The sequence below is a fragment of the Indicator indicator genome, chromosome 8 (genome assembly GCF_027791375.1).
Source record: "Indicator indicator isolate 239-I01 chromosome 8, UM_Iind_1.1, whole genome shotgun sequence".
Lineage (NCBI taxonomy): Eukaryota > Metazoa > Chordata > Aves > Piciformes > Indicatoridae > Indicator > Indicator indicator.
Genome location: NC_072017.1, coordinates 3,459,768 through 3,478,734, shown reverse-complemented (window position 1 = coordinate 3,478,734; position 18,967 = coordinate 3,459,768). Strand labels below are relative to the sequence as shown.

The window sequence follows — 18,967 nt, the reverse complement described above, 5'->3', positions numbered from 1 at the left end:
CATATATATGAAGAGTTCTGTGCATCTAGGGTAGTACCTCCACCATCAATGAGAATCTTCCTTCAGCTTCCCCTAGCTGGTGGAGATTGGGGGTGAGCAAAGTAGGAAGTCACAAATATCCTCTGTGCTGTAAGATTTGGGGGAAACTGTAGTCCTAGTTCTTCCTCCACCCCATTGCAATTTAAGTAAATAATTGATAGGATATTTAAAGACTGGTATGGAGCACCTCTGCTCTGAGGATAGGCTGAGGGAGCTGGGGGTGTTCAGCCTGGAGAAGAGAAGAGTCTGAGGGGACCTTAGAGCTGCCTTCCAGTACCTGAAGGGGTCCTACAGGAAGGCTGCAGAGGGACTTTTCATCAGGGTGTCTAGAGATAGGATAAGGGGGAATGGTTTGAAGCTGAGGGAGAGCAGGGTTAGACTGGATCTGAGGAAGAAGTTCTTCAGTAGGAGGGTGGTGAGACTCTGGATTAGGTTGCCCAGGGAGGCTGTGGCTGCCTCCTCCCTGGGTGTGTTGAAAGCCAGGTTGGATGAAGCCTTGAGCAGCTGAGTCTAGTTGAGAGGTGTCCCTGCCCACGGCAGGGAGGTTGGAGTAGATGATCTCTGAAGTCCCTTCCAACTTAAGCCATTCTAAGATTCTAATCCAAAAAAAAAAACCCCAAAGCCCAACAACAAACCAAGAAGTACAAATTCTTAGCACTGAAAAAAAAGATTAATTTCTTTGTTATTTTTTCCCTGAAAAAGTAGTTCTTAAACCCAGTATTAGTGTGATGTGAAGTTCTAATTAAATATCTTCTTGTGCTTGTAAAATGAGTGTTGAAAACCATCCACGGTCAGTGTGCTCCTCAAAAATCTACTCAAGAGACATTCAGGAAAGGTTTGCTCTTCAGTGCCTTAAATACGATAGCACATTTCTTTCTCTGCAACAAAGACTGGTAAGTCACGAGATAGATTGATGTGCTGAGACATAGCTTTAATGTCCACAATCACAGTCTCAGTTTTAGTCTCCTTAATTAAAACTGTGGCAGTTGACTCCACTGGCACTCACCTACAAAGGTAAGCAGGATCACCAACAAAAGGATAAGGGCACAGATGCATGGGATCAATATTAGGAGCAAAAGTCGAAGGAACTTGGCAGAAGCCAGTTTCTGAGAGCAGCCATCCCCCATATTATCCTCATCTAGGACCTGCAAAACAAAAGAGCAGAGATTTGTCCCTCTGGTGTCAATGAGGAGCTCTCACTGTGCTTTCACCAGCAGTCCTCTCCACTACACACAGCAGCTATGTGATTCCAGTATATGCAACAAATGGCTTTTAGATTGCCAACAGAAAGTGGTACATAAACTTCCTCTGGGGTGGACAGAAGTTTTTTTATTTCATCCACAGACTCACAGCTTCACTGAAATGTCTAAACCTTTCTGATGAGCTAGAAGTTAGAATGGTAGGAGCAAGTTCTGCACATTGAGGATGGTGGAACACTGCAACAGGTTGCCCAGGGAGGTGGTTGAGGGTCCATCCCTGGAGATATTCAAGGTGAGGCTGGACAGGGCTCTGGGCAACCTGATCTAGTTGAGGATGTCCCTGCTGAGTGCAGAGGGGGTTGGATTGGATGAGCTTTGGAGGTCTCTTCCAACCTAAACCATTCTATGATTCTATGACTCTGTAATTCTATGCACTGCTTAAAAGTGCCCAAGGTAAAAGCTGAAAAAAGAGAAAACTCATCATCAATTTTGGGTTTTTTTGACTTTTCTTGTGAGGAGGAGGTGATGTTGAAGATTTTGGAGACACATAAGATCAAACCCCCGCCCCCACCATGTCAAAGTAGGATCACCCAGAGCAGGTCACACAGGAACTCATCCAGGTGGGCTTTGAAAGTCTCCAGAGCTATATGAACATCTGAAACAAGCACATCAGGGTGAGAATTGTAAGAGTGGTAGCTCTGCCTGTTGAAAATGTGCAGTCTGAGTGAACTGATGAAAATCTGTATTTGATCATCACCACAATGAGAAATACAAGGAGTTAATTGGCTGTCAGAAGTGCTTTTCTTAATCAGCATCTTATTCAGAAGCTGCAAATGCTGCAGCCCCAGATTTCAGGCTGTCTCAGCTGAAGCACTGCCCTTGCCCATAAATAACACCTCAAATATCCAGGCACAGATAAAGACAAGGATTTAGGTGGCATTTAAGAACTGAAATCCAAGTGACATTTAGACAAATCCCTTCCTTGACTATGTAACTCCCTGCAGTCCACACCTCCCTACGTTGTCAGATTTAAAGTCTTCAAAGTCTGCCTGAACTTTTGCTTCTGGTCATGCTGGAATACAGCAGCTTAACTCATGGCAGGCTTCCCTGAATTCCATAACCCTGGTTTGCACTCTTTGGGAGATCTGAGTGCAGGTAAAAGAGGATTAACACAGCTCTGATATGAATACAAGGCTCCCAAAACATAGCTGCCATAACTACTTTTGAAAGCACAGCCAAAAAGAAAAAACCCAAACCAAACCAAACAAAAAAACCCCACCTAAATAATTTTTAAATGGCATAAAATTGCCCCTTTTAACAGTGCAGTGGTTAGGATGCTCCCACAGGAAATGAGGCTGTTGAGTTCAATTCCCTCTTCAGTCTGAAGCAGTTAAAAAAATCAGATCTCCAACTCAGCTGAGTGTCATGATCACCTGGACACAAACTCCTCCTGAATCAGTGCACATTATCCCTTGAAGCCATGATATTCCATAAAAGCAAACTGGGTTAGAGAACAGAGAGCACCACCACAGCCCAGTGATTAGGGGCCCTTGAGAGCAGCTTCTTAGTTTCTTCAAGACAAGCAAATGTAAGATCCAGTTCATTTTCCTAAAGGAATGACTCCCAGTTAAGATGCACTTGCCCTGTGGTGACAGGACGAGGAGCAATGGCTTCAAACTAGAGAAGAGGAGGTTTAGATTGGATGTTAGGAAAAAGTTCTGCACATTGAGGGTGGGGGAACACTGCAACAGGTTGCCCAGGGAGGTGGTTGAGGCCCCATCCCTGGAGATATTCAAGGTGAGGCTCAACAGGGCTCTGGGCAACCTGATCTAGTTGAGGATGCCCCTGCTGACTGCAGAGGGGGTTGGACTGGATGACCTTTGGAGGTCCCTTCCAACCCACACCATTCTATGATTCCATGACTCTAATTCTATGCACTTCCTGCAAATCCCAGGTCAAAGTGCCCAAGGGAAAAGCTGATCCATAATTCCAAAAAGAGTTTGTTCTAGCAGTAAAAAAACTTCTTTTATCAGTAAACAAAACAAAAAAGAGAGAGAAAATTCATCATCTTTTTTTTTTTTTTTTTGACTCTTCTTGTGAGGAGGAGGTGATGTTGAAGATTTTGGGGGGTACATAAGATCTTAATCATAGAATCATAGAATCAGTCAGGGTTGGAAGGGACCACAAGGATCATCTAGTTCCAACCCCCCTGCCATGGGCAGGGACAATCATCCCAAGCAGAAATCTAAACCAGAGCAGAGTTCCCACCACTGTGATACAGCTGCCTCAGAGTTAATTTGGGAGAAACATTAGATGTGTGCCAATGCAAGCAGTGAGCTTCTTATGTCCCTCTGTTCCTGCAGGAACTTTTTCATGGATCCCAGCTACCTCAGGCAACTGCTCACACTGAAGGAGAACCTCAACCATTTCCTTTCTTGTCAGCTCCTGAAAGCAACATTAAACCTCTGCCTTTGCATTGACAACTTCCTACCACAGATTTTCAAAGGAGCTGCTGTATCCAAATTTGCTTTCAGTGACTGCTCAAGAAAAGAATTCTGAAAGATGCTGCCCTGAACACCACAGACTGCTAGTTTTGTGTAAGAGCAGAGTAAACATTTACAGGCAACTGGTCAGCATGGTGTTTTTCCTTTCTACTGGAAAAGACCTCCTGAAAAACACTAAACCTGTTTAAAATAATCACTGGTAATTTAGCAAGCATAAACTTAATTTTCCAGTTCCTCTTCACTTGAAGGTTTTCTTTTTTCCTTTAGCAAGCATAAACTTAATTTTCCAGTTCCTCATCACTTGAAGGTTTTCTTTTTTCCTTTAGCAAGCATAAACTTAATTTTCCAGTTCCTCATCACTTGAAAGTTTTTTTTTTTCTTTAGCAAGCATAAACTTAATTTTCCAGTTCCTCATCACTTGAAGGTGGTTTCTTTTCCCTTCAATTTCTGTGCTGAATATGAAATAAAACTAGAGATAGTGTTAATGGTTCCTGTATCACAGAATCACAGAAAGTTAGGGGTTGGAAGGGACCTCCAAAGCTCATCCAGTCCAGGGTTGCCTAGAGCAGATCACACAGGAACACATCCAGGTGTGTGCCTCTATGCAAATGCACACAGCTGGGGCAACAATCAGGATGAATTAAGGGCCACTGTGCTGCTGGGATGCCATGACATAGTGGCTATTACTGCCACTTGGTGGGATGATTCCCATGACTGGAACGTAGGGATAGATGGGTACAAGCTCTTTAGGAAGGATAGGCAGGGAAGGAGAGGAGGAGGTGTTGCCCTCTATGTCAGTGAGCAGCTGGAATCAGTGGAGCTCCACCTGGGCAAGGCTGAAGAGCTGGTTGAGAGTGTATGGGTTAAAATGAAAGGCAAGACAGGGGAAGGAGATGTACTGTAGGGGTCTGCTACAGGCCACCTGACCAGCAGAGCCAAGCAGATGAGGCCCTCCACAGGCAAACAGAAGTGGCTTCCAGGTCACAAGCCCTGGTCCTCATGGGGTATTTCAACCACCCTGACATCTGCTGGAGGGACAACACAGCAAGGCACCAGCAATCTGAACCTGAGAGGTGTCCACATAAAAACACACAAGAGCATAAATAAACTTAAACATACTCAGCCTAGCTGCCTCCCCAGTAGCTGAATGGATTCTACAGGAAGGTTGGGGAGGGACTTTTCATCAGGGTGTCTAGAGACAGGACAAGGTGAGGGAGAGTAACTTTAAACTGGATATTAGGAAGTTCTCCAGTCTGAGGGTGGTGAGACTCTGGAATAGGCTGCCCAGGGAGGCTGTGGCTGCCTCCTCTCTGGGGGTGTTGGATGAAGCCTTGGGCCAAGTCTAGTTGAGAGGTGTCCCTTCCCATGGAAGGGAGGTTGGAGTAGATGATCTTTGAGTTCCCTTCCAACCTAAGCCATTCTGTGATTCTTGCAGCTTCTTTTGACCAAGTCACAACATTCAAATGCCTGGGAGTGAGCAACAGAAGCTGCCAAAGTTGTATTTTTGTTCTCACTTCTGTCCTGTTGGGATGAAAGTCTGGGAGTCAGCAATGCACTGCTATTTGACCATCATCCAAAAAAATGCAACATATACCCTTCAGGTATTGGAAGGCAGCTCTAAGGTACCCCCCACAGAGTCTTCTCCAGGCTGAACACCCCCAGCTCCCTTAGCCTGTCCTCACAGCAGAGGTGTTCCAGCCCTTGGATCATCTTCCTGGCCCTGGAACTTGATAGTTCAAGTTCATTGTAATGCTGTACCTTCTGAAAGGAAATTCCATATCCTCAGACAAATTACAAGTTGCTGACATCATTCCAAGTTCATTGTGGTGACCAGGTCTCCTTTCCCATCCATGAAATAAAACACTCTGGTTTACCCCTAGTTTCACCACTGAAATAGAAACACTCTTGAGTCATCACCACCAGTGTGAAACACACCACATCCCAGTAAGGGACAGGGCACCTCTTTCCAAAATAAATATTTGGTTGGTGCTAGATGTCCAGCCAGATTCTTTGGGCTGAAGCAGAAACCTGAAACACATTTAACCTTCCTGACTTGCATTTTCACTTAAAGTAAGTGGAAAGGTGATCTTTTTGACTTTCAGACTACCACATAGACCCACTGGCCACTTTTTCTGTATAATATGTAAATAGATATGAACAGAAAAAGTGGCCAGTGGGTCTCTGTGGCATTACATTATACATGGAGAAAGACCTTGGAGTGCTGCTGGACAGCAAGTTCTGCATGGAACAACAATGTGCTCTTGTGGCCAAGAGAGCCAAGGGGATCCTGGGGTGCATCAAGCAAGGTGTGTCCAGCAGGGCTAGGGAGGTTCTGCTCCCCCTCTACTCTGCCCTGCTGAGACCACACCTGCAATCCTGTGTCCAGTTTTGGGCTCCCCAGTTCAAGAGAGACAGAGACCTGCTGGAGAGAATCCAACAGAGAGCCAGGAGGATGCTTAGGGGACTTGAGCATCTCCCCTGTGAAGAGAGACTGAGAGCCCTGGGGCTGTTTAGTCTGGAGAAGAGAAGGCTGAGAGGGGATCTGATCAATGTCTATCAATAGCTGAGGGGTGGGTGTCAAGGGGAGGGGGCCAGGCTCTTTTGGGTGGTTCACAGTGATAAGACAAGGAACAATGGGTTCAAACTTGACCATAGAAGATTTCAGCTCAACATGAGGAGAAACTTCTTTCCAGTGAGGGTGACAGAGCCCTGGAACAGGCTGCCCAGGGGGGTTGTGGAGTCTCCTTCCCTGGAGACTTTCCAAACCCACCTGGATGCATTCCTGTGCAGACTACCCTAAGTGATGCTGCTCTGGCAGAGGGGTTGGACCTGATGATCTCTGGAGGTCCCTTCCAACCTCTAATGTACTGAGATCCTGTGATATTTACTACTGTTGATGATTTCACTGATGTAAACTTGCAACTGCAAGCATGGATGCTGCCCTCATTTACAGAGGAACTCTGCTGAATTTTCAAGAACATTCAGAATATGAAACAGTTCTGCTGATGGCAAACTTGCCTCAGTTCTAAGCTTTCTTGTCTTTATTGCTAACAGCTGAAGGCAAAGCTGTGTGATGTTGCTATGCCACATAAGCCAAGCAAGATTTAGTAAACATATGGAAGATATCAGAGATTGTTGTCCAAAACTGAAGAGTCTGTGGAAGACATTCACTTAGGAACTTGTCTATAGTGAGCATTATCTGGGACTTCCCCACACCAGAACATGAACATCCACCCAGCCTAGCTCAGCAGTCAGTGGGAAAGTGTTTGGGGGGAATTAATCTTGAGCTATTGCAGAATTCATGCTTTTAGGGGTTTATTCATTTTCTTCAAGTTTCCAGAGCTTGCAAAAATGACTCACAAAAGCTTCAACAGTGCCATGCTGGTTTTCTGAACACACCCAGGGACCACTCTAATGCCCTCCTCACTGCCCAGATGTTCACTGCATTGAGGTTTGCTAAGCCAGTAGAGCAGCCAGGGCAAGCCTCTGGCTACACACTGCTGAGAACCACAATTCAACAGGCAGGGGAGCACCACAGCACTCACTTGAGGTTCCTGCTTTGCTGGGAGTTCAATAAGCAGATGCCTGCACAAGAGCCATTAGCTCCAGAGAGTAAAAATGGAAACTGTTAAAACAAACTCTACCTAAAAATCTCTAGTGCCCTAATTTGTGACAACAAAAGGATTTGGAGGAAAAAAAAAAAAAACAACATTCTGAAGAGGTGCAAGGATGTAGTTAGAGGAAAATCTCCTCTTAAAAGCACCTTTCAAACCTGGAAAACTAGAAAGGACAAAAAGAAATCCCACCTGCCCTGTGGCTCCCATTCAATGCATCAATAATCACCTGTGCAGAAACCCCTCCAGAAGCTTCATCCCCCACAAGGGAACTAGACCTCATCATTTGACAATCCTTTTTTTGTTTTGGTTTGTGTTTTTTTAATCCCTTATTAATTCCTGACCCATTGGCTTAACCTTCTAACCTCAGAGGTGACCAATCCATCACATATGTGCCATCTGCATTGCTGTTCATAGAATCACAGAATGGTTTGGGCTGGGAGAGACCTCCAAAGCTCATCCAGTCCAACCCCCTCTGCAGTCAGCAGGGGCATCCTCAACTAGCTCAGGTTGCCCAGTTCTGTTGAGCCTCACCTTCAACATCTCCAGGGATGGGGCCTCAGCCACCTCCCTGGGCAACCTGTTCCAGTGTTCCACCACCCTCAATGTGCAGAACTTGTTCCTAACATCCAATCTAAATCTGCTCTGCTCTAGTTTGAAGCCATTGCTCCTTGTCCTGTCCCTGCAGGCCTTTGTAAACAGTCTCTTTCCATCCTTCCTGTGGCCCCTCTTTAGGTACTGGCAGGCTGCTACTAGGTCTCCCTGGAGCCTTCTCTTCTCCAGTTTGAACACCCCCAGCTCCTTCAGGCTGTCCTCGTGTAGCAGAGCTGCTCCAAATTACAATTACTTGAACCTTTTTAAATTCAGAAGCTTTTGGTGACCTGAGTTGGATGCCAAACTGCAATGCAAGCTAACCATAGGGCAGGAATCTTCACAGAAGCATGCCTGCTTCATGTGTTGCTTCTCCATTTCCCTCTAAACTGCATAAATTATTCTTACACTGCAAAGATCTGCCTAGAAGAAATCCCCATTCTGGGTTTGAATGTGTAATGTTCACCTTACACTAATGGCTTTTTCCTGACTCATGAATAAGACACTCACCCTTGGCCCAAGGGTGAGAGCAGCAGCAACATTAATCAGAGGAAAGGACATGATTTAGAGTCAGGGCAAAGCTTCATCTGTTCAGCATAGCTGGGTGCTTATTTGTTCTCTTCCCAAAGATGAAAATGGACTTACACAGTATCTCCAAAGGCAAATAACCTACAAAACTCAGAGGTGACTCATTCATTTTTCAACAGGTTACCACTTTGTTCAGCAACATGGCCATTCATTCTCCTTAAACATTCTGCTTCAGCAGAAGAAAATAAGAGAAGGATGTTTTTTGAAACTACCAGGGGCATCTTGACAGGAACAGCTGAAGAGGTGGCTAAAGATTAAATCTCTTTGTCATTGTCAAAGGTATGGAACAAGGAGCTGGTACAGAAAACTCATGATTAAGTGGTTTAACAAGGCACTTGTATTGCTGCACACATTTGACTGTGACATAGTGTCAGAGGTTTATGGAGCACATAAGGATTTGTAGGTTATAACCTTCCATCTAAGTCACTGAAACAGTAACAATCTGGTGGATTATCCCTACTGTATTCTGGTGAATTATATCCTACTGTATTTACGGCTAGAACTATTCCATTTAATTCTCATCCCTGGAACAGCTTTCCTTCCATTCACATTTTCTTTGGAAATCTCCAAGAGTCACATAAGAATCCTGTCTGTGATGGGAGGAGAGCAAATGGGAACCATCTGGGTTCTTAGCCCTTCTGGACCACTATCACCACTATTCCACACACTCTGACCTTATACGGAGAAAAAAAAAAAGAGAGAGAGAATTGTTAATAACTTGTAAACACATTCAGCTGACATTTCAGACCTCCTTATAAGTTATTTAAACTCACAGCTTTCAAATGGTTGGCCAGGAAGAAAATGAAGCTTTAAAAAAAAAATGCAGTTATTACTTATTTCTTTTGTTACATGGTTGCTACAGATCAAGTAGTAAGAAAAAAACAATAAGAATGATAGCTGCTTGCTCTACAGTCCCTGATAGATTATCCATTCCATCAACACTTGGCTGGGGAGAGCCTGACAACCCTGCTTCTATAATCTTCATGTCCCCCTGCTTCTGGGACAATTTGGACACAGGGTGAACAACCCAGCCAGCAAACGATTTGACACGGGAAGCAGGAGCAATGGAAGAAATCTCCACGTTGCACCATTGGCCCGTGGAAGGCCACAGCAGGTACAGCTATATGATGTGTTATTGCATGAATGCAGAGCTGCAGCTCTTGGAGATCTGGGATGGAAAACTCTTCACTGCTACCCATGGTTTTATGGCCAAGAGAATGCCCTCAGGACAGCAATGTGACCTTGGGGCCAAGGAGGCCAATGGGATCCTGGGGTGCATTAAGAGGAGTGTGGCCAGCAGATCCAGGGAGGTTCTCCTCCCCTTCTACTCCATCCTGGTGAGACCACACCTGGATTATTACATCCAGTTTTGGGCTCCCCAGTTCAAGAGGGACAGGGATCTGCTGGAGAGAGTCCAATGGAGAGCTACCAGGATGATGAAGGGACTGGAGCACTGCCTGATGAGGAGAAGCTGAGAGCCCTAGGGCTGGTTAGTCTGGAGAGGAGAAGACTGAGAGGGGATCTAATCAATGTCTATAAATACCTGAGGGCTGGGGGTCAAGAGGGAGGGGACAGGCTCTGCTCAGTTGCACCCTGGGATAGGACAAGGGGAAATGGGTAAAAACTACAGCACAGGAGGTTCCTCCTCCTGTGTTCCTCAACATGAGGAGGAACTTCTTCACTGTGAGGGTCGCAGAGAGGTTGTGGAGTCTCCTTCTCTGGAGACTTCCAAAACCCACGTGGATGTGTTCCTGTGTGACCTGTGCTGGATTCTCTGGTCCTGCTCTGGCAGGGGGGTTGGACTCAAAGATCTCCAGAGGTCCCTTCCAACCCCTAACATCCTGTGATCCTATGCCCTGGCCGTATTCTGAAACAAGGTGAACAACACAAGGTACATATAAAACTGTGTGGCAGCCAAAGAGGCAGATGCTGCAGAGGTTCCACTCTAATGACAGAAATGGTGAAGAACTGAAGGATGGATGAATGGATGGATGGATGGATTGATTCATTTCATCCCTTTGTGATTTGGGGATCTGGGTAGAGGGACAGGAGAGCAGACAACAACAGAGCCAGCACTGCCATTTGGTCAACTACGAGCAAACACTTTCCCAGGCTAATGCTGCGATGAGGTGACCACCACTTCTAGATACTTCTGCCCCCGACTACTTTGGCTTGTGTACTGGGAGTAGGTGGCAAGCTGCTGGCAGTGAGGGGAACTGCAAGGGTGGCCTCCATCCATACTACAGGACACTGCTGAGACCATCAGCAGCTGTGGAAACATATTTAAGAAAGAGCCAAAAACACCATATGGGCAGAGAAGCAAAAAAAGAGTGAGAGACAGCCGTGCAGACACCAAGGTCAGGAGAGAAGTAGGTGCTCCACAGTGGAGCAGATAATCCCCAAAGGACTGCAGTCCATGGAGGATCCACACCAGAGAAGAGGAAGAATGAGAAGGAAAGAGTAGCAGACAAGAGCCACAATCCTGCTCTGCACCACTCCTTGTCCTGCTAAACAGACCATGTCACCTGCTGCAATGGCAAGGGGGGGAGGAGAAGAGTCTGGAGTGAAGCTGAGCCTGGGAATGGGGGAGGAGAGGTATTTTATCCAAGTGTTTTAATGCTTGTTTATTTTGGTGGTTTTGTTTCACATTACCTGAATCAATAATTAAACAGAATTATAGAATTGCTAGGGTTGGAAGGGACCTCAAGGATCATCCAGTTCCAACCCCCCTGCCATGGGCAGGGACACCTCACACTACAGCAGGTTGCTCACAGCCACATCCAGCCTGGCTGCAAAAACTTCCAGCGATGAGGCTCCCACCACCCCTCTGGGGAACCTGTGCCAGTGTCTCACCACCCTCATGGGGAAGAACTTCTTCCTAACATCCAATCTGCATCTACCCATTTCTATTTTTGTTCCATTCCCCTTAGTCTTATCATTACCTGACATTTATTAATATTTATTAATATTGATATTAATCAGGAATAAACCAATTTCCTCCATTTGAATCTGTTTTGCCCATAACAGCAAATGGTAATCTCCCAGCCTTTATCTTGACCTGCAAGCCTGCTCACACTGACTCTTCCTATTTTCTCCTCTGTCCCACAGGACAGAAGGGAGGTGATGGAGCAGCTGTGTGGGTGCTTGGCTGAAAGTCAAGGCCACCCCTCCACCAGAGCCGAGAAACTCCATCCTTCAGTGGGCACTGAGGGCTGGGAGCCAGAATATGGATGCACCAGGAGGAGAAGGCACACACAGACAGACAGCACTTTCTGCTATCACTTTAACTTTCAGGAATAACAGCATATCATAAATAAATAAATACAAGCATTGCTCTGGGTTATAGCAGCTTGAAACCACAGCTGAGGAGAATCTCCCTTCAGGGGAGCAATCTTGTGCACAAGGCAGGCATGGGATGAAATCTAATTTGGTCGTCAGAGGTAGCAAGGTTCTCATCTCCTTGAAACAGCAAGCTCTTCCTTGGCTGTTGTCTCATTATTATTTTTACATCTAGGATATTAAACCATTATCCCTATTTCTTTCATGTTTGCTGATTGGAAAAGACAAGCCCAAACCCAAAGCACTACTTGGAAGGGAATTATCTGGTTCCACAGCTGAGCAGCAGATATCAGAAGCAGCAGAAATCATAGAATCAGTCAGGGTTGGAAGGGACCACAAGGATCATCTAGTTCCAACCCCCCTGCCATGAGCAGGGACATTTCACGCTAGATCAGGCTGGCTAGAGCCTAAAAAAAAAAAAAAAAAAAGAGAGAGAGAGAGAGAGAGAATTGACCATTAAGGTACTAAAGGGACCGGGATGGGGGGTGAGGAAGAGCTCCACCCTGCGCAGAGCCGAGGCACTGCGGACCGGGGAGCGCAGGCAGAGGCGCCGGGGGAGCGGTCAGCGCCTGGGCCGGGGCGGCCGCGCTGAGCCCCGGCGCTAGGACCTGCCGCTGGGGCCGCCGCCGCCGCTCTATTTTTACCTCGGTATTTTTTGCGTTCAGACTTTCCACTGCAGGCGTCCCGGGTCAGGGGATCGGCGCTGCCGCGGGAATCTGACAGGTCGACCCAGCGAGAGTTATTTATAGATGGGCGGGGGACGGAGGGAAGGGATGCTGATCGGCATCATATTCTTCCTTGGCGGGGCTGCGCTCCGAGAGAGGCGGCCATCAACGAGCCCTCCCTGTCCCCCGCCGCGCAGCACAGCCGGGCAAGGCGCGGTGCGGAAGCCCCAAGACTCGACCTGCGCTCGCCAGCCCGCCCCGCGCCTTCGCTCCCGGGTTGGGGAGAAGAGGCTGGCCAGAGGACATAGAGGCTGTGGTGCCTGGCAGAGCACCTAGCCAAGGCTTTGAGCTCTTCCTTCTCGCTCCCCCCCGACCTCCCTCCCAGTTATTCCTTATGCAACATCTCAGGAAGTGAGGACCCACCACACACCTGTGTTAACTCCCTCAGTTACAGGTTCCAGCAAGTGCAGGGGAACTCTTAAGGCCAGAGACCCAGCCCGATGCTCAGGACAGTTACAGATGAAACTCCACACCCTCGCATGGCAAAAATTGACTGTGGAGGGTCACTAGAATTAAAAATAGACAGGCAATGCCGGCAGGAAAGCTGGAGCCTGTCTGGCCACTGTCTTCAGAGGTTGTTCTGTCTGTGAAGACCTTTCCAAGAAAGATTTAAGCTTTCCCTGCCCCAGTCTGTCGCTTTGCAAGGGGCTAGAATCCACCTTTAGCCCCTGGCACTGGAGAACTGGACTTACCCATCCTGCCATTTATGAGGTCTGTTTCATTTTTGTAGGGAAACAAACTGGGACAGAGGGAAATCTCAGTATTTCAAACTGCATTCAGACTGTAATCACTGCCCCTCAAGTCCTGCTGCTTAACTGCTACAACCTGAAAGCTTTTAAAAATCAGGAGATGTTTGACTGCCACACGTGGGAGGATCTCAGCTGTGTGTGCAAGCCTAGAACTGCCCTGCTGCAAGTGTCCTGACATCCTCCCTTGGCTGGCATTCAGGAACAAGGCATTCATCCAGCCTTCCAAGTGTCTGCTGAGGAGACCTGACACGCTGACAGGATTTGACTCTTCCCACACAGTGTAGAGGTAGCCACCATCTTTTAAAACCTGGAGACCACACCAGGAGGTAGTGCCACTGTCTGTAACTGCCTCACAGTGTGTGCTCTTCAGCCTGGAAGCAGGTGGCTTGGAGTCCACAGGTGAGGTCAAAGCACAGCTCTCATCTCTTCAGGAATTGTCTGGAGTGCCTACATTGTCTTGAGATGGACAGAATCTCCTGAGCCTCAGCGTGGCAAAGACCGACAGAGCCCAAACAGCCACCAGGCCACACCAATGGCAGCACCATCTTCTCAACTGTGTACAAAGGGCTTGTTCAGCACTCTGCTTTTGTTGGTTAGAGCAGCTGAGTAGTGATGAGAGCAGGAGCCACTGGATTTCTTCACCGAGTGTTCCCATCCCAACATTCCCTCACCTATTCTGCCTTCTCTTGGAAGGACTGTTCCCTTTCTGGAAAACAAGATTTCTGTCTGGGTGATTATCCACCTCAGCCCCCTGCACGCACTCCTCGCTTAGCCATGCAAGTAACAAGAAAAAAAACGATGTGTCTGGCAATACATGGAGTCAGTATAACAGCAGGACAGTAATGCTCCTCCAGGGAGCACAGTGCTAAGACCTAAACATGTATAGCAGCTTAGCAAAAAACAAACAAACAAACAAACAAAAACCCACAAGCCAACAAGACAACCAAACACAAAGCAGCTCCTACATTTGACTAAATCTGGAGTTTTAAATCATTACTGGCACTGTTAGCAGTCCTGGCATTCATTTGTATCTGCAAACATCATTTAATCCATAATTAACAGCTAAGCAATAATACAGATATAAACTGGAGCAGAGGGAAACCTCAGTATTTCGAACTGTATTCAGATTGGAGTCACTGCCCCTCAACTGCATGGCACATTTTACAGAGCACCTCCAGCTGTGACACACGTCAAACCATCTCATACCTGTCACTCACACCTATACCTGACCACTCAAGTTATCTACCAAAAGCACATAGCAAAGATTTCTGGAGAGGAAGTGAATGTTTTCTTCTGTATTTTATAGTCCAAAAGAAGGGGGGGGGGGGGAGCAAACCAATTTTTTTTTCTTGGTGGTGGTCCCATCAGATACTAATAGAGCACAAGCAGATTCCTCTAATCTGGGCAAGAGTGCTGTGCTGCCTGGCAGCACCACCCTGAGAGCCCTTTCAAGAAAATGAGTACTGGTGGCTTCCCCAGGGATGTGTGATGAGTGATGATTATATGCAAGGCTGAAGGGTCAGCCTTCCCCCACAGGCATAAAACCATGGTTGTCAGGGCACCCAAAAAGGGCTGATGAAGGAGGAGGGAAAAGTCCCGAGCATTTTCCTCTCCAAAGGAGGTCTGGACCCTTTTTTTTTTTTTTTTTTTTTTTAATTCCCCTGTCTGCCAGAAGAGCTCGACCTTCCCACAGAATCTTGATGTCCAAGACACTCAGGAGGTGTCACCAGCTTTTACAGAGACACATAAGCAGAGTGGTTCTACAATTCCTTGCATTACTCCTTCATAGCTGTTTGGATTTCCTCACTAGTTGTGCATTAATTCAACACTGCCTGCACCACAGTACCTGAGAAGCTTACTACAGAGCTCCTCAACTAAAGCATCCATTCGATGTGCTAGATTTTATGGTCGTGCTCTGGCAGGGTGTTTGGACCCGATGGTCCCTTCCAACCTCTAACATCCTGTGATCCTATGAGTACAAAACGGTTCAGTCCTGCTGACTGGTCCATCCTTTAAGAACACAGGAAAAGTTTAAGTGACCATATGGAAAAATCCATCCCCGTATTTTAACTGCTGAAAGCTAAACCTTCCCGAGAGACCTCGTGAATGCATTAGAAGCTCCACAAATTTGGTTTCACTTGAGGGTTTCACCACTGCATCCAGTCTGCTAATAAATTAAAGTTTAATTAATCGTCTGCCATGAAAGACGCCCAAGGCGTCTGCCCCTTAAATCAAGTGGAGCAGCGATGCTACCGCCGTATGTTCACCCTTGTAAATCCCGACGCTGTGCCGCTTCGGCCGCCTACGGACGGGTGCGACAGGGCGGGGAGCTCCGCCGCCCCGTCTCCAGCTCCGCACCGGCCCCGCTGTTCACCGCCGCCTTCTCCCCGGCTCGGGAAACGCAGGACTGACCCCGAACGTTCGTCAGCCGCCTCCTACGAGCTCCCACGCACCCCGTGCAGCCTCTCCTGTAAGGGCAGGCGAGGCATGATCCCCCTTCCCCCTCATCCCTCCTCCCAGGGGGTGTGCTGGAAGCCTGGGAACACCCGTACTGTCCCGGTCGGACACCCGCAGGCACGGCGGTGTGCTGCTTCTCCCTGTAAGGATTAACTGTCTCTATCTGTGACCCTCCACGGGATGACCACCTCCCGGGGGTGGTGGTGGCCAGCCGTACTATCCCGCCGGACAGCCGTGCGAAGGGAAGGGGGACCCCAGAGTACATCCGAGCGCGACAGCCATCTCTCCCCGCTGCAGGGAGGCAGATACTGCGCCGGGGACGAGGTCATTTGCTTCCCGAGAGCCCGGCCGCCGGTGGAGCTGCCATGACCATCCTTGCCGGAGGTAAAGCCCAAACTTTGCTCTCGCAAACCCCGGCCGGACCTGTTGCCGTCGGGCTCGGCGTCAACCCCTCTTTGCCATCGCCAGAGCGACACCAGGCCCATCAGCGCCTCTGGTATTCCTTGCTGACTTTGTGAGACCACCGGGGAGAGGACGCCGCGAAGCTCTTCATGAAACGCTCTAAACCACCGGTCTTGCACTGCGACTTACCTGTTCATCCTGCGCCTCTAAACCTGGCCGTCCCCGGCACCTCTCCTGCCCAAACGCGCAGGTTGCGCCACAGGAAAGCGCTGGGACGGCGGCTACCGAGACCGCCCAGCCTGTGCTTCCTGGGACCACGGCAGCGTCCCTGCTACGGCTGATCTCGGGGCTCGGTGCAGGGTTCGCTCCTTCTCCACTTGGCCGAGCATCCTGCCCCTGTGCTGTGCGCGGCGCACGGGCATTCGCCGCTGGAGCCGCGCTCGAGCTCCCCTTCCCCCATCCCCGGCAGCCGGCGGTGGCCCAGGCTGCGTGTCCCGCTGAGCTCTCCGTCTGCAGCCCTGGGGTCGCTGAGCGCCGGAGCCAGCCGTCCTCGCAAGCCCCCGGCCCCATTAGCGGAGGGGAGCGCCCTCGGATTCGCCTTACCCGGTTGGCGGAGACAACCTGCCGGTAGCGCTCCTCCTCCGCAGGCAGGGCAGGAAACTGTTGCGCGGAGTGCATGCTCCGGCCGCTGTTGAATTACTCCACTTCGGCCGCCCCCTGCACACGTCTCTACCTTAATCTCAGACAAGCCACGGCCACCCACCTCCCGCACATATACACTTGCGGAGAAGGGGGAGGGAGGGGGCTCGGCATTTTGTCTGCTCGGCAGACTCCCCCTCCCCCTCTCCACCCAATAATAATAAACCTCAGGGAGAAAGCCGCCACATCCCCACCCCTTTTGCACACCAGGCTCTATCCCTTGGGGGCAAGCTGAGAAACAGCCCACTTCCTAATTGCGCCCTAAAAACCGTGCCCCAGGGAGGGTGGATGAGGTGGGCACAGCTTCTGCCCTCGTCTCGCTCCGCCAAAGGACGTCTCGTCAGGCCGCGAAGGGCTTCAGGTGGGTGCCTGTGCCAGGAACGATGTGTAAGGCTGAAGCCGACGGAGCTCGCCCCCCGTACTCCTCACCTCGTCTGGTTGCGGTTCTGCTCCTGAATCGCCCGGATCCGCACCTGCGGCTGAAGCGAGAACACCACAGCGCAGGGATCCGCTGCCGCCTCCAGCCCGCCGAGTTGGAGCGCGGAGTTCAGGGCCGGGGGTGGCAAGCCCGGGCCGGGCTCCGAGGTCCATCCCTCGCGCGGTTCCCGGGCGCAGGAGTCCTCCAGGCGCCGAAGGATTCGCCTGCTTTCTGGGCGCTCTTAATAGTACGTTACGGTCATGCAAAGGCTTTCGTTTCACTCCCTGGGGATAAGAAGTTTCGCGGCTGCAGCGACTGCGACGCAGGGGACTCGCCTTTCCCCACCCGGCACCTCCTTAGCTCCAGAAAGCGGCACCGGGAGCTGCCGCCGCCACGGCAGAAGCGGAGGAGAGGCGACTCTGCCGGCAGGCAGCTCTCCCGGAGCCGGCGACGGGTCCAGGAGCCGCGCACGCCTATCCTGCTTCATCCCTCCCGCGCAAGACAACGATGGCCGGGGACACTGCACCTGTCCCCCCGCGGGTCCTGGTCGTGACCGGCCCCAGCGACCTGAGATCTGGAGAGGTGTGCTGGTTGTTGCAAAGCTCTTAAAGCGAAGTTCTCACGCCAAGAGAGAAGTGCTGCTTGAAGCTACAAATGGCAAATCAAATGCCTCACCTCACTAAGAATTTGAGTTTTATTTAAGACTTGAATTTTGATGCTTTTGTTCCCTCTTCCCTGTACCTACAGCCAAAGATGGCAAATCTGGCCGAAGGCTATGCTTGTGCACATAACAGAGCTCACATGTCTATCCAAGAATGAGAAAGTCAATGGGAAAAAAAGCATGGTTGAGGGGCAGAAGTGGGTGCTACCAGAAGAGATGCATGACAGGACCCTTCCAGGAGTGACAAGGAGCTGGCACTGGCACCATGGCTCATTTCTAAGATAACATAAACCAGAAAGCTTTCCAGTTTCCCCTGTGTATCTTTCAGTGTTGTTGAAATGCTGCCATTCAAAACGTGAGTCAGAACCCCTCCCCAAAATGTGAACAACCACCTTGACACAAATACAGCTCCTATCCTTGATCACCACTTTTGGCTGCCAGTGAGGATAATACCACCTCTGTAGAGTTTGCTTATGTATGTCTAAGCCAAACACATCTCCCTAGCTGTTTCCTAGCTTCTTTCCCAGATATCTTTGTGTCCATGCCTTCAATTCAGGCCCTGTCACTTTCTGTTTGAGTGCAAACTTTCTGGTGCAGAGGCTGGGCACCCTGTGCCTCTGGAGTGCCACTGCACAGAAGTAACTCCTGCTCATGGCAATGCAGTCCTGCATTTTTTCACCCAGTCAAGCAAAGTCCCCTCTGGGAAGTCAGTTGGTTTGGCTTTGTTTTTAAAACAATTGCAGAAGCACAGAAAGAGACACAAGGATTTTATGTAAAACGTTCAAATTGCTTAATGTAAACCAATATTTCATGCTGCGATGCTGACACAAAAGAGGGATTATTCTCTGCATACCACAGTGTTTTACAGAGACTAGTTAGCCCTGGCAAGAAAAACTATAGTAAGAACAACTGAAAACTGAAATCTAGGGGTGCAGCACACGCTCAGACCACAAAGCCAGCCTTGGCTTTGGGTGGGTTCAGC

General features: G+C 49.0%; 1 protein-coding gene across 1 annotated transcript in view; it reads right to left on the bottom strand.

Annotated features, from left to right (window-relative positions):
• The window catches only part of CORIN (corin, serine peptidase), a 132,661-nt gene extending 115,776 nt beyond the window's left edge, over positions 1-16,885 (bottom strand). Inside the window, exons 1-2 of the mRNA XM_054383028.1 lie at positions 16,811-16,885; positions 1,046-1,184 (exon numbers count right to left, since the gene is read on the bottom strand). Coding sequence (XP_054239003.1) covers positions 1,046-1,184; positions 16,811-16,885 — 214 coding nt within the window. The remainder of the gene's footprint in view (positions 1-1,045; positions 1,185-16,810) is intronic.
• Between the last annotated feature and the right edge of the window lie 2,082 nt (positions 16,886-18,967).